General features: G+C 41.5%; 1 protein-coding gene across 1 annotated transcript in view; it reads left to right on the top strand.

Moving 5' to 3' along the window:
* Positions 1 to 16,437, top strand: part of ADSS1 (adenylosuccinate synthase 1) — a 40,047-nt gene extending 23,610 nt beyond the window's left edge. The window contains exons 8-13 of the mRNA XM_006132418.5: positions 251 to 377; positions 4,151 to 4,305; positions 6,585 to 6,709; positions 10,430 to 10,527; positions 11,722 to 11,871; positions 16,135 to 16,437. Coding sequence (XP_006132480.1) covers positions 251 to 377; positions 4,151 to 4,305; positions 6,585 to 6,709; positions 10,430 to 10,527; positions 11,722 to 11,871; positions 16,135 to 16,187 — 708 coding nt within the window. The 3' untranslated portion in view covers positions 16,188 to 16,437. The remainder of the gene's footprint in view (positions 1 to 250; positions 378 to 4,150; positions 4,306 to 6,584; positions 6,710 to 10,429; positions 10,528 to 11,721; positions 11,872 to 16,134) is intronic.

Genomic DNA, 16,437 nt, shown 5'->3' with positions numbered 1-16,437 from the left:
GTTCCAGTTACAGTATGATGTAGTGTGTATCTCAGCAGTAATGATGTACTAATATAGAAATGGTATACAACATTTTGAGAGTAATAGTCGTGTGTGTGTGTGTGTGTGTAACTAAGTACAGATCTTTTCTATGGCATGATAATGAATTGTTGGTATGTTATTTGTGAGTTTTTACAGCTTATCATATTGCTCATTGCTCTAGCCATTCTGGTAGCATTATTTGGTGAAATGTACATATTGAAACTTTCAGGGATATGCTGAAAAAATAAGACCAATGGTCCGAGATGGTGTTTATTTTATGTATGAAGCTCTTCATGGTTCCCCAAAGAAAATTCTTATTGAAGGTGCCAATGCTGCACTACTTGACATTGACTTTGGTAAGTTACACTATAAAGTAGGTTTAACTCCTGCGAGATGGCTTGTTTCCATTTGCTTTTTCATCAGCTTTTCTAACAGTAGGAAATCAGAAAATAAATCCTCTTATTATATCATTTGTGGATGGTTGGGAGAATGGTCAGAACTTTATTGCATTTTTCATAATTCTGGAGTAAACATTACTGTTCAGGCAAATAGCAGTTGAGCACAAATTCACTGGCTGATGATTCTGCAAGATATGCTAAAGGAGGTGGTTTTGCTTCTGTGGGCCCTTACATGAAATTGTGTCATCCTAAATCCAATCAAAGTGAAAGCTTTATCAGGTTCAATATTCAAATATTAGCTTTGAGGAAGTGGTAGATGTGGTATTTCTTGACTGTATTAAGGCTTTTGATGCTGTCTCGAACGACTTCTTTATAAACAAACTAGGATAATGCATAATGCAGCTTAGATAGAGCTATTGTATGGTGCGTGCATATCTGGTTAGAAAATCCTTCCCAGCGAGTAGTTATCAGTGTTTCATAGTCAAGTTGGAAGGACATATCAAGTGGGGACCTGCAAAGACTAGTCCTAGGTTCAGTCCTGTTCAATATCTTTGTCACTGATTTAGATAATGGTATTGAGAGCAAATTTACAAAGTTTATGGATGTTGCCACGCTGGGAGGGGTTGCAAGTGCTTTGGAAGATAAGATTGTAATTCAAAATGATCTGGACAAATGAGTAATGGTGTGAAGTAAATGGATTAAAATTCAATAAGGACAAATGCTAAATATTCCTCTTGGAAGGAACAATCAGTTGCATACAAACAAAATGGGAAACTACGTCTAGAAAGGAGTAATGTGGGAAGGGATCTGGGGGGGGTCACAAGCTAAATATGAGTCAACAGTGTAATGCTGTTGCAAAAACAGCAAACATAATTCTGGGATGTGTTAACAGGAATGTTGCAAGCAAGATACAAGAAGTGATTCTTCTGCTGTACTCGGCACTGAGAATGTCTCAGCTGTAGTATTATGTTACTTTCTGGGCATCATATTTCAGGAAAGATGTGGAGAAAGTCCAGAGGAGAAAGTACAAAGGAGAGGCACAAAAATTATTTAAAAACTAGCAAACAGGACCTGTGAGGAAAGATTTTTAAAAAGGGGTTTGTTTAGTCTGGAGAAGAGATGACTGAGAGGGGACACTATAGTTTTCGAGTATATGAAAGGGTGTTACAAGGAGGAGAAAGAAAAACTATTTTTGTTATCCTCTGAGGAATAGGGCAAGAAGCAAAAGCCTTAAACTGCAGTAAGGGAGGTTTAGGTTGGAAATTATGAAAAGTGTCCTAACAGTGAGAGTAGTTAAGTACTAAATTTTCTAGGGAAGTTGTGGAATCTCCATTATTGTAGGTTTTTAAGAACTGGTTAGAGAAACACCTGTCAGGGATAGTCTGAATAATACTTAGTCCTAACTTGAATGCAGGGGACTGGACTAGAAGACCTTTCAGGGTCTCTTCCTGTCCTGTGATTTGACCTCTAAGGATAAAAGATTGGTGCACTACAGTTAACAAGGAGAAATCTACTTATATGTATAGTCACCAATATTTCTATTAGTAGAAAGGTGGCAAAATAAGCTTCACCAATGAGGAACATGAAATGGGAACTCCCTGGAGAATATCATTCTGCAGGCTTTGAAATCAGAGTTGGATGCTTGCAACTGATACAAAACTGGCTCCTATGCTTTAGCACAGGAAAAAAACCCATGCTTCTTACTCTGGTATTCTAAAATGTCAAGGGATTCACCTCTCAGCAGGAAGATATGTAGAAACCCGGAAGAAATGTATCTGATATCATCCCTTCAAAATGCAAATCCTGCTGAGGAGCCAAATGGAGAGAGTTGCCTTCACAACTGTCAAACACCATGTGTGAGGGAGTCACATATAATGATACTTCCAATCCCTAACATTTAATCTTTCCATCTGCTGTGTGACTGCCTGATTAAACCTGTGACAGTTGGAGGAGCTGCAAGTTGACCTAACTGACTACAGTGATGGTTCCTCTTCAGACTATCAAATCATGGAAATGTAAGGCTAGAAAGGACCTCAAGAGGTCTTGAAGTAGAGACCCCTCCTCTGAGACAGGACCAGGTAAATCATTCTAGACCACCCCTGACAGGTTTGACCAACATCTTAAAAGCCTCCAAATATGGTGATTCCATAACCTCCCACGGAAGATTATTCCAAAGCTTAAATACCCTTAAGATTAAAAAGTTTTTTCCTAATATCTAACAGAAACCTCTCTTGCTGCAGATTAAGTGCATTGCTTTTTATCCTACCTTGAATAGACATCGAGAACAACTGATCACTGTCCTCTTTGTAATAGCCCTTAATCTGTTTAAACAGGTCCTCCCGCTTTAGTTGTCTTTTCTCAATATTAAACATGTCCAGTTTTTTTAACTGTTCTTCCTAGATTAGGTACTGTTATAGGTCTGTGTACTTAGCAGTCCATAGGATGGTAGAATTCTAAGGCTGTTTGATGTAGCAATATTGTATATGTGGACTGCAGATTGCCACATCTTCTTTCATCTTTTATATTTTGTGCTCTATGGCTGAAGACAAGATTTTTCTGCCCTAATGGTGCAGAGTTCTGCATGGAATGAATAGGATACATACCGTGCATGGGACAAACCTTCCCTCCTCTTCAAGCTTGCCCAAGAGTTACTAATGTCCTTGTACTCTGGAATTGTGGTCTGAGGGGTTTCCTGTGCTCCATTGCAGCGATGATTTGGGGTGATTACTGATCAGGCAATGGTCAGTCAGCAACAAAAACAACCCTTGACCTATGGCAACATCCACAGTGTACAGCATGGTTACTCGGGCAGTGCACCAGTAACAGGATTTGCTTCAGAGGTTAGAGGTGAAATCCTGGCCCCATTTTAGTCAGTGGCAGTTTTGCATGCATGCATGCTGCAGTTAGTCAGGAGAAGTCAGGATTTACTGCCGAGGTGTCCTCAAAGGTCTCTGGCTCCGTTGATAATGATAACCAGAAGGCTGCTTGCATGTGTGCTCAGTGATGTGGGCTGTGTCAACTTGTGCACTTAGTCTCTATGGCAGACCCCAAGAGAGTCTCCAGGGTAGTGGGACTGTCTGATCCACATAAATGTGGCTTTGCGATCCAGGCTCTTTTGTGGCTTTTCAGGCCAAACTAAGTGGGGAGGGTGGCACACCCCCAAGCAGCTGCTTTCCCAGGTATTGCACATTGTAGCATGGAAGGCTGGCTTATGACTGTCTTCCTGACAGCCATTCATAAATGAAATATAAGTGACTGTGTGCATTACATGTCCTTGAATGGGCCTTCTGAATCAGGATACATTTTCTGAAAGAACTGTGGTTTTCTTCATGTGGCAGAGCTCACATTTTGGGCACTCTGAAAGCCTCCTTATATACTATGGAAGCACAAGTCAGTAAAGTTAATTAAATTTAAATTAAGTTATCTTTCAATTTCTAAGTAAACTTTAAAGAAATATACACATGAAGCTTCTCTGATCATCAAGTGGGAGTAATGGGGGAGCAGAGCTCAGCTTTATCTGCTAAATTGCTACCTCTCCTCACCTTGACTTGGGTAAGCAGCATTTCTTCCTCCTCCTTGACTAGTGTGGAGAGAGCTTCTCCTGTTTTAGCCACTGAGGGTAACCAGATACAGATACAGATGCAAGCCCATCTTTGATTAATACAAGGCAGAGGCAGCCTTTGTTTTCCATCGCCGCTGAAACAAGGTTGTGATGTTTTGTTTTTTGGCAGGCACATACCCATTTGTGACTTCATCAAACTGTACCGTGGGTGGTGTGTGCACCGGACTCGGTATTCCTCCGCAGAATATTGGTGAAGTATACGGTGTGGTGAAGGCATACACTACGAGAGTGGGAATTGGAGCCTTTCCCACTGAGCAGATAAATGTAGGTTTAACATTACAGAGTGTAATCTACACAGTAAATGAGAAATAAGATCAATGGGATAGACTGTTAAGGATAATTGCCTCCTGCTGACACACAAAGGCCAAGACATCGTCAAGGGACCAAATTCATCCCTAGTGTAACTCAGCTGAAAGCAACCTGCGATATTTATTGTCAAACCAGTCATCACTGATGCGATGACATTCTATTATGTCTGTAGTGCTGTCATAATAAATCAGAGATAGACAATAGACATTTTTTCCATTGTTGTATGCAGTGGTGTTGTAGCCATGTCGGTCCCAGGATATTAGAGAGACAAGGTGGGTGAGGTAGTATCTTTTCTTGGACCAGCTTTTGTTGGTGAGAGACAAGCTTTCAAACTCACACAGAGCTCTTCTTCAGTTCTGGGAAATGTACTCAGAGTGTCACAGTTAAATGTAAGATGTAACAGATTGCTTAGCACGCTCATATGAGGTATCAAAAAACGACAGCCCATACTCTAGTCTATGGGAACCCCATTCTGAAAAAAAACTTTCCTGAATCCCCTCTTCTGGTCTTCAAACCCCTAAATCATTTCAGGCTCATGCTCAGAAGCATGCTATCCCACACGGAACAGGACACATCTGCTGAAACCAGCCCTGGACCCCGCCAAAACAACAAATGTAAAGCCTGCAGACTTATCTCCACTGCTACAAAAATCAGCTCCCACCACAGTGAACTTTTCAAGTTCCATGAGTCGTACAAATGCCTGTCTCAACATGTGGTGTACTTTAACTGTCCCAATAACAACTGTGCAGTTGAAACCAGATAATGAACTCACACAGATGAACTCACACAGGAAAATGATAAAAACACCATTATTACCTGTGGGTGAACATTTCTCACAAGCGATTACTCTGACTCTGACCTCTCAATCCTCCTCTTCAAAGGAACACTTCCATATGATAAATCTGGGAGCTAAAATTCATAACTTTGCTAGACACTAAAATCATGGACTAGATAGAGACACTAGATTTATGGCTTATTACAACAAGGTGTAACTGATTAACGATAGTCCCCCCCAGTTGCTTTACCTTCCCTCCCTCCCTCCCTGACTATAGAGGTATGTAAGGGGAACTTCTGGAATGGCCTCTTGCAATATGTATTAGCTATTTACACTAAACAATCTGTTCCACCTTTTATTTAGCTGTGATACACTGAAGTTTCCCAAACCTGAAGAAGAGCTCTGTGTAAGCTTGAAAGCTTTTCCTCTCATCAATAGATGCAGCTCTGATAAAAGAAATTACTTCACCCACCTTGTGTGTCTGGTATAAATGCCATTTTTTCTCATGGCTATTGGTGCAGTTACACTGGCAATTTTTGTTGGCCAGAGCCTCCAGGTCTCCATCAAGCAAAACTAAAGTTGCTTTACTAGTAGTTTTGGCTGTGTAAGAAGGACTTGGAAACTGCAGGTTATAGTCTTGTGTTATTGACAATATAATGTATTCTGAATGATATAGACTAGATCAGGTATGTGCTTCAGCCAATTATGCCAAAGTGTCTTCATTAAAAATGCAGAGTGGATATCAGGGAACTGGATGACTCAGATTAATTATGAGATGGACATCCATAAACTTCTAGGTTGTTGGTCAGAATCGTCTTTAATATTATAGTGACTAAATCCCATTCTCTAATGGAGGCAATGAAATGAACTGCTGGTAAGATTCAGTTCCTCATGGAAAGTTTTTTTTTCTTTTTGTTCACATAACAAAAAAGCTGCCATCCCAATGGGCACCAGCTGGCATATTTAGTTATTTGTAATACCAGAATGCCCAGGAGCCCAGTCCTGGACCAAGATCCCCTTGTGCTAGGCTCTGTGAAACACAGAACAAAAAGATTGTTGCTGCCACCAAAAAGCTTATGGCCTAAATATAAGACAAAAGCAAATAAATAAATACAGATAACTTGATGATTACTGGTTCTGTTCATTCCCTCTGGGACAGCTGGCATTGGCCACTGTTGGAAGAACTGATAAGAAGATTTTCTTATCATATGAAGAAGGAATATGGGTTCCTCCAAAATAAGAACCAGTCATACCGGAGCACACTGAGGGCATATTGTGGGAAAAGTCATAATGTTGATGCTGTGTTGTACCAGTTTCTGAAGATAGGAGCATTAGTTTCAACTGAAGTCTCCCTAATTTAAGAGAACTAAAATTTACTTTAAAAAAAATTGATTCGACTGGCTGAGATTTGTTACTTCTGTTGTTGAAATACCATCCATGTTTCTTTATCCTTCTGTAGGAAATTGGAGACCTCTTGCAGTCCCGAGGCCATGAATGGGGTGTAACCACAGGCAGAAAAAGGCGCTGTGGCTGGTTAGATCTTGTGATTTTGAGATATGCTCACATGATCAATGGATTCACTGCGTAAGCATCACAGATTTTGCGCTACATTTGGAACTGATAATTTTGTTCTCCACAGAATAAATTATGTAGGTAATGTTAATATCAGTGCAGTTAAATGTTATGTTTTAAGCTGTAATGCAATAGAATGCTGTCATAGGGAAAATAATCGCCAACTGCTACATAAATGCCCATGTAATGCTAAAATGTTTATTCTTAGACTTAGCAACTTTGTGTAATATGATGACATTCTGGTACAATTAGTCTATTTTATTCTGCACCAAATGACTGATGTTGAATGAATCAGTGAAGCAGTTTGCTGTAGCATCAGTTGTTCCCTCTCTCATTCTCTACCTCATTCTGTCATTCTCTACCTAGTACATTCGGAAAGATGCCCATTGACTCTAGTAGACATTGTAGAGTGCATGACAAAAATCCACAGGATCTATGTAATGCCTCAGCTTTTAAATGGTTCCTTGGAGGTATCCCATCAGTGTGCCAGGCACTAAAAGTCCCACTTTTCCTTAAGGGTAGGCCTCACGGCCTCAGCAGTTCCAAGGTGGAGCCTCTGGGCTCCCGCACTCTAGCTTCTCATTTTGTGCTCTGCCCATTCAGTCGTGGTCCCAGAGACTTTTGTTCAGGGACTTGCACCCTCTTCAGGGATCAATGCACCTCCTCGAGAATTTGCAGTGTCACCAGGTAGTATTTTCAAAACAGAGTAGGGCTTATTCGTGGTTTGAAACACAGCATTGGGAGGTCTTGAGGTTTTCACAGTGAAACAAATGTTAAGGCATAGTTCATACTGGCCAATTCCAGGGCTCCCTCTTGAGCCATCTTAATTTCCTTTATCTCAATCTGTATCTCAGTCCCTTTTTCTCAGGCTATGCCTACACTAGCACTTTTATCAGTCGGGGTATGAAAAAAACACCCCTGACTGACATAAGTTTCACCTACAGAAGCACCAGTGTAGACTGCTATATTGGCAGGAGACACTCTCCTGCTGACATAGCTACCACGGCTCATTGGGTGGCTTAATTATGTCAGCTTAGAGTGGGTACATGGGAGACCTTACAAATGCACAGCTGCAGCAATACAGCTGTGCCACTGTAAGGTAGACATAGCCTTGGTCCCAGGTGGGAATTCTGAATCTCTTAGTTCTTATCAACCCCTTCTGGTCACCTCACCACATTGTCTTCCTGCTGAGTTCATGTGTGCTCCAGTCAGTCAATCTGGGAGTCTCCTGGTTAAGTGTCAATTGTTCAATCTTCTCTAGGGCCTTCCATTGATATGGGTTGATCCCAGCCAGTCCTTAATGCAGAACTTCCAAAGCTTTTTGCTGGCACAATCCCATTTTAATGAAGTATTTCCTGTTAGGACCTCAGAAAGCATGAATGATACCATTTTGAAGAACAAAATGGCATCCTCCGTACACTAGGGATCACCACAATGAAATCTGCTGGTGATACAACCCCATTTGGGCTCGTGACCCACAGATTGGGAATCACTGTCCTAATGATCCATTCATGTTGCCCCAGATAGCTACTGCTATACCATTGTAGCATGGTAATGTAGACACTCGCTATAGTTACAAAAGGTGTTTTTCTGATGCTGTAGAAAATCCCACCTCCTCACCCCCAGAAGGTGGTAGCTGTTTCAACAGAAGAATTCTTCTTTTGACATAGCAGTGCATATACTGGGGCTTAAGTCAGCTTCACTATGTCTCTAAAAGCCCTAATCTACACTAGGGTTTTATTTTGAAATAACTCCCCTTAGTTGAATTAATAAGCAGAGCGTCCACACTACCAAACCCGTTACTTCAAAATAATGGGCTGCTTATTTCAAAATCTGTACTTCTGCTTTCCTCAGGGAATAAAGCTAATTTTGAAATAGTTATTTCGAAATAGCAGTAGTGTGGACACTCCAGTACTGCTATTTTGAAATAACTACTCCCCAGAGTAATTCGAACTAATTACTCCCCAATGCTTCCTGGGGCTCTTAAGTCGAGGTAGTCTGTCCACATTAATGGAGCTTGCCTCAGACTAATTTCAAGGCTTCCCCATAGTGTGGACATGTTATTTTGATTTTGGAATTTCAGAAGTTATTAAATCAATTTTAGTTATTTCAAAATAGTTTCCTAGTGTAGACATGTTCTGAGGGGAATGAAAATCGAGAATTTTATCAGTTATGAAACAAACATATGAAACAATCTTTCTGCAATAACTAATATGAAAGTTTTGTAACATTATTATTAATCCAAGGCCTTATGTTGCTTTCACCTGTGCATTACCATTCTCTGTGGAAGTGACATTAAAGAACTATATTCTGTTTCCTTTTCAGTTACATGTAATTACTGTTTCCCCCATCCACTAAACTATGTCAATTCTAGAGACTTTGGCCCAGATCCTCAAAGAAATTTGTGCTTCTAACTTCCATTGATTTCAGTGAAAGCTAGATATCTGAATACTTTCAATGACCTGTACCCTTGACACGTAAGCAAGAATGGGAGGTATATGCCAAGGGCTCTCAATCTTTCCAGTCTCCTGCACCCCTTTCAGGAGTCTGATTTGTCTTGCATACCCAAAACTTCACCTCATTTTAAAACTACTTGCTTGCAAAATCAGACATAAATATATAAAAGCATCACAGCCCACTATTAGTGGAAAATGCCTTATTTTCTCCCTTTAGTACTTACATTTCAGAGTATATAGAGCAGTATAAACAACTCATTTTCTATATGAAATTTTAGTTTGTACTAAATGCACTAGAGCTTTTCACATAGCCTGTTGTAAAACTAGATAAATATCTAGATGAGTTGATATACCCCTTGAAAGACCTCTGTGTACTCCTGGTTGAGAAGTTGGAACCACTGCTATATACCATGAATGAAGCAAAGAACAGCAGCCATGTGGATCTCTTTCAAAAATTGTTTCTCCACTAATCTTTACTTTTTAATGACTTTTCCATCTACCCAGACATTGAAAACATGCATATATATGGCCAGATCATTAGATGACTGATGCAAGGATCAGTGGAACAAAACCTATAGATATCAGCTGGGGCTCAGGCATGATTTTTTTAACATATTTGGCTACTATTTTCAAGTACAGTTCTGCTTTGAAAAGTGACTGCAAAAAATGGCATCATAAGATTCTACTGTTTATCTCTTGGAGATTTCTACATGAACCCAGGCTGTCAATTCAATAAACTAACTAAACTGGGAATCTGAAAGTCAAGGTGGGATCTTTCCTGATTGCATATCATCAGCATTAATAAAGGTTCTGTTGGCCAAATTATGCCATCCGTGGTTTACACAGTGGTAAGTGATTGGCCCTGTAACTGGAACTTATTAAACAATTCTTTTAATGCACAACAAAATAGAATTCAGCTCTTTCTCTCTTAGCCTTGTTGGTTCTGCAGGGATAACCTGAGTAAACAGTAGTATGACTAAGGTAAGATGTGTATATTAGTACAGGAGCCAGGCCTGATAATTAAAGGATGTGATTGAATATACTGTTATTCATATGAGCAGGCAAACATGTGGAGGTTAAGTGCAGTAATTTGGTCATCACAAAGACATAAGTTGAATGAATAAAGTTCGGATTCTAATATGTCTTCCTTTACACTGGGTTGGCTGAGCTTGGTCTATGCAGACAAGAGTAGAAAAAGCAGGTGGAAGGGATTAAAGATAATGATGATAGAAGGATTCAACTTATGCGTAACTTTATCCATTGTTTTTCTGGACAGTCTGGCATTAACAAAACTGGATATTCTGGATGTCCTTGATGAGATTAAAATTGGTATTGCTTACAAACTAGCTGGAAAAAGAATTCCATATTTTCCAGGTATGTTTTTTTTTAAAGGCTTGATAATCACTTCTTCTTTCTCTTCTGTTTTTTATATTTAAAAACCACACCTGGTTCTCTGTTGCCCAGCACTTTGTAGGAATTTTCACAATAACAAAGTGGTGTAAAATGCTCCCACCAAATCAGAATAGTAGCATTTTAAAGTTTGCACAGCTTTGTACAAGTGTAAACAAATTCAAGGTGGACAATGGAAAACATATTGTGTTGTAAAAGATGAGATATGAACATAAACAGCTTTGATCTCTTTGCAGAATATTATAATTAGCAACAATAGACATTTTAGTTAATAAAAGAGTTTCTCCCATTGACCCAGCACGTGAGCTCTGTGTTAAGTAGATCTAAGCTATGTCAACTTGAGTTACGCTACTAATATAATTCAAATTGCATAGCTTAGATCATCTTTTCTATATAGTATAGACTTGCCCGAAGTGCCCTACTACACCAACATAATAACAAATTGGTCCTGCCATGAGAGCAGGGGACTGGACTCGATGACCTCTTGAGGTCCCTTCTTGTCCTAGTATTCTATGATTCCATAATAACTCCAATAGGCTTATGTTGGTGTAGTTATGTTCCTTATATCAGCTCTTGGCTGTCCCTAGCCAGGCTGCTGTCAGCTCTCCACTCCTCGCTGGGCTGCCACCCAGACTCGCTTCTGGGAGCCTTACTGTCCCTTCCACCTCCCAGTCCCAGCTCCCTGCTGGGAGCACAGCAACCAGCCTGACTCTGGGTGGGGATATCTCTGCCAGCGGCGATAAGCCCTGTGCGGCTGCCCTTCTTTCCCTGCTGTGATAAGAAGCCCAGGAGGCAGCTGGGCTCCTGGCAGGGAGCTGTATGTTCTGGCTCTCAGCCCCTCAGACTGCCTCTCTGCAGTCAGTGGAAGCACTCCTGGAGAGGATGTGCAGCACTGACAGAAGGAGGGTAGTGTGGACATAGGTCGACTTACGTTTGTAGTGTAAACATGCTCTTCATTTGTCTTGGGATATACAGTCAACAACAGTACTGGTAAATAGAGTGAACTGACAGCCCAACATTACAAACGTTCCTTTGTCAAAGTCATTTTTTTCATTTTTAAAAAATATTCATTAACGTTTTTCTGCTTAAACTCCGCGGACATGAATTTTTAAAGTGGAGCTGTTGTATCCTTACTTGTTGCTAATTGTGCTTTTGCAGCTAATCAGGAGATACTGCAGAAGGTGGAAGTGGAGTATGAAACAATGCCAGGGTGGAAGACTGACACAACTGGAGCAAGGAAATGGGAAGATCTCCCATCCAAAGCACAGAATTATATTCGATGTGTGGAAAACCATGTTGGAGTGGCAGGTAAATGTCTTTTCACCTGTGCTCGTGGAGAGACCACTGCACGTACACAAGGCTGTGAATGAATACTTTACCAGCTAGCCAGCAAAGAGCTTTGATGGGGCCTGAAGTAAGGATGTTAAAGACTAGTCGACTATCCAGTAAGCATTTGCTTATCGGATAATAATGTTGACTAGTTGACTAGTCATTCCTCCGCCCCCCCTTGAGGCCTCTATGAAACAGAGGGCACTTTGAAACCCCAAGGCAGCAGCTGCACCTGGGATCAGTTGTGTGGCGGGCTGCCCCTTTAAAACTCCACCTCTGTGTAGATTCAGAGGGGCAGCCCTGGAGCCTGGGGTCAGCTGAGGATTCCCAGCTGATCCCGGGCTCCCTGCGACATTTCCCTGAAATCCGGAATCAGCTGGGGAGTCCCCAGCTGACTCTGGGTTCCACGCGGCACTTCTCTGGAACCCAGGGTCAGCTGGGGACTCCTGAGTCCTGGAGAACTTCTCTGGGTGAACCCTGCCAGATAGTTGGAATAATTATCCCATCTGCATAATCATTTTAAAATGAAGAGACAGCCTCCATATTTAACCATGCTATGGTGTTTGTCTCGTAGGTTTTATGTCCACATCGAGATGACTTTACACAGGTTGGACCTCCTTCTTCCAGCACCCTCGGGATCTGACTGGTCCCGAACAAGGGGATTTGCTGAACAAGGGGAGGTCCCTCCCAACATGGCTCACGCTGCCCCCTGCTAGGACTCCAGCCAAGCCCCACTGTTGCCTGCCCAGCCATGGCTCCCCAGGCTGCAGCTCTGTGGCTTCTGGAGCTGCCAGGCTCTGAAGCTGCCATGGCTTGTGGGTCTGCCGGGGCTCCGCGGCTGCTCTGGCTGCCGGGACTGAGGCTCTGTGGCTACTCAGACTCTGCAGCCACTGCCAGCTCCCCACTACCACTGGGCAGCGGGGGCCAGAACTCCCTGCTGCACCCTGCTCCCTCAACATGGTGCTCCTGGCTGAGTCATGCCCCGGCTCCTGCCCTGCAGCCCGACCTCCTTATAACTGGACTCTGTGATCCAGGAACATCTGTGGGCCTGCCAGACCATGGATGTTGCCGGACCCCAGAGTCCTGGTTAAGGGAGGCACAACCTGTAGTCTGACAGAATTCTTGCTTTAGATTACCTGGGTTTACCCAGACATCCCATCACCCAAGGTAATAACAGTTGAATATGCAACTGACATGCCTTACTCACTCTTCAGTTAGATCTTTACACTTCAGTGCTTTGTGTTTATGGCATAATTACTCCATGCTTTCAGCAAAATGCAGGACAATGTAGCACTTTAAAGACTAACAAGATGGTTTATTAGATGATGAGCTTTCGTGGGCCAGACCCACTTCCTCAGATCAAATAGTGGAAGAAAGTAGTCACAACCATATATACCAAAGGATACAATTTAAAAAAATGAACAAATATGAAAAGGACAAATCACATTGCAGAACAGAAGGAGGATGCGGGGGGGTGGGAAGGGGGAGGAAGGAAGGTAAGTGTCTGTGAATTGCTGATATTAAAGGTAGGGAGAGTGGGATGTTTGTGAGTTAATGGTATTACAGGTGATAATTGGGGAAACTGTCTTGATAATGGGTGAGAAAGTTCAAAGACTTGTTAAGTCCTTGTCGGTAAGTGTCGAATTTTAACATGAATGACAGTTCAGAGGATTCCCTTTCAAGTGCAGATGTAAAAGGTCTTTGTAGCAGAATGCAGGTGGCTAAGTCATTTAGAGAGTGTCCTTTCTGGTTAAAGTGGCAAGAAACTGTTTTCTCTTTGTGATCTTGTCTAATATCTGTTTTGTGGGCATTAATCCTTTGGCGAAGTGTCTGAGATGTTTGTCCAATGTACATAGCAGACGGACACTTTCGGCACATGATAGCGTAGATTATATTTCTGGATGCGCAGGAATATGTGTTCTTGATCTTATAACTCACTTGGTTAGGTCCAATAATGGTATCAGCAGAATGAATATGTGGACAAAGCTGGCAACGGGGTTTGTTGCAAGGGAAGGTACCAGGGTTGGTATTAGTGTGGTATGTCCTGTGGTGGTTGGTAAGAATCATCTTGAGGTTAGGTGGTTGTCTATAGGAGACTATGGGTCTGTCTCCCAGAGCCTCTTTGAGTATGGTATCCTGTTCCAATATAGGCTGTAGTTTCTTGATAATGTGTTGGACAGGTTTAAGTTGGGGGTTGTAGGTGATGACAAGTGGTGTTCTATTGTTGGTTTTCTTGGGTCTGTCTTGAAGTAGATGGTTTCTAGGTATTCGTCTGGCTCTTTCAATTTGCTTTTTTGTTTCTCTGGGTGGGTAGTTGAGATTTATAAATGCTTGGTAGAGATCCTGAAGCTTCTGGTCTCTGTCAGTGGGGTTAGAGCAGATGCGGTTGTATCGAAGGGCTTGGCTATAGACGATGGATCGTGTGGTGTGTTCTGGATGGGAGCTGGATGCATGTAGGTAACTGTATGAGTCAGTGGGTTTTCTGTAGAGAGTGGTGTCTAATTTTCCATTGTTGATTTGTACGGTGGTGTCCAGGAAGTGGATCTCTCGTGTAGAATGGTCCAGGCTGAGGTTGATGGTGGGGTGTAGGTTGTTGAAATCTCTGTGGAATATCTCCAGTGTTTCTTGGCCATGTGTCAAGAAACACTGGAGATATTCCACAGAGATTTCAACAACCTACACCCCACCATCAACCTCAGCCTGGACCATTCTACACGAGAGATCCACTTCCTGGACACCACCGTACAAATCAACAATGGAAAATTAGACACCACTCTCTACAGAAAACCCACTGACTCATACAGTTACCTACATGCATCCAGCTCCCATCCAGAACACACCACACGATCCATCGTCTATAGCCAAGCCCTTCGATACAACCGCATCTGCTCTAACCCCACTGACAGAGACCAGAAGCTTCAGGATCTCTACCAAGCATTTATAAATCTCAACTACCCACCCAGAGAAACAAAAAAGCAAATTGAAAGAGCCAGACGAATACCTAGAAACCATCTACTTCAAGACAGACCCAAGAAAACCAACAATAGAACACCACTTGTCATCACCTACAACCCCCAACTTAAACCTGTCCAACACATTATCAAGAAACTACAGCCTATATTGGAACAGGATACCATACTCAAAGAGGCTCTGGGAGACAGACCCATAGTCTCCTATAGACAACCACCTAACCTCAAGATGATTCTTACCAACCACCACAGGACATACCACACTAATACCAACCCTGGTACCTTCCCTTGCAACAAACCCCGTTGCCAGCTTTGTCCACATATTCATTCTGCTGATACCATTATTGGACCTAACCAAGTGAGTTATAAGATCAAGAACACATATTCCTGCGCATCCAGAAATATAATCTACGCTATCATGTGCCGAAAGTGTCCGTCTGCTATGTACATTGGACAAACATCTCAGACACTTCGCCAAAGGATTAATGCCCACAAAACAGATATTAGACAAGATCACAAAGAGAAAACAGTTTCTTGCCACTTTAACCAGAAAGGACACTCTCTAAATGACTTAGCCACCTGCATTCTGCTACAAAGACCTTTTACATCTGCACTTGAAAGGGAATCCTCTGAACTGTCATTCATGTTAAAATTCGACACTTACCGACAAGGACTTAACAAGTCTTTGAACTTTCTCACCCATTATCAAGACAGTTTCCCCAATTATCACCTGTAATACCATTAACTCACAAACATCCCACTCTCCCTACCTTTAATATCAGCAATTCACAGACACTTACCTTCCTTCCTCCCCCTTCCCACCCCCCCGCATCCTCCTTCTGTTCTGCAATGTGATTTGTCCTTTTCATATTTGTTCATTTTTTTAAATTGTATCCTTTGGTATATATGGTTGTGACTACTTTCTTCCACTATTTGATCTGAGGAAGTGGGTCTGGCCCACGAAAGCTCATCATCTAATAAACCATCTTGTTAGTCTTTAAAGTGCTACATTGTCCTGCATTTTGCTTCAACTACCCCAGACTAACACGGCTACATTTCTATCACTATTCTCCATGCTTTCAGTGCTCCAGTATACTCTGTGTCAGCAATACAACTGGAGAAAATATTTAACAGAGAAACTTTTTCAGATCTTTGTTGGCAATTTTGTACCAAAATTTCATGTTAAAAGATGAAAATTATGAAAGTGAATTCATTATATTGTTTATGCTTCGTGTGTTCTAATTGTTTCTCTCCATCTTCTCTTCCTCACCAGTAAAATGGGTTGGAGTTGGAAAATCAAGAGAGTCAATGATCCAGCTATTTTAAACAAAGAATTTTTGTGATAAGAAGCCAATGTAATGTTCATCTGTTTCTTACTACTTCTAAATTAAAATGGAAATGCTGTTTAAAGCTAAAATATTATTCTAGGAAACGATTAGAAACAAATATATATATTGTAAACTTTCTTTTATCAGTAAATGCAAATTGTAAGTGATAAAAATCTGTTTGGTAGCCATCATCTTTTTATCCTATACACATGTGCAAAAGCATAAAGAATTCAGTAATTGAATAAGAA

This window comes from Pelodiscus sinensis, chromosome 5, assembly GCF_052426305.1.
Source record: "Pelodiscus sinensis isolate ZL-2025 chromosome 5, ASM5242630v1, whole genome shotgun sequence".
Classification (NCBI taxonomy): Eukaryota; Metazoa; Chordata; order Testudines; family Trionychidae; genus Pelodiscus; species Pelodiscus sinensis.
Note: the sequence above shows the minus strand (reverse complement) of the source record. Positions and strands in the feature narration are given on the sequence as shown.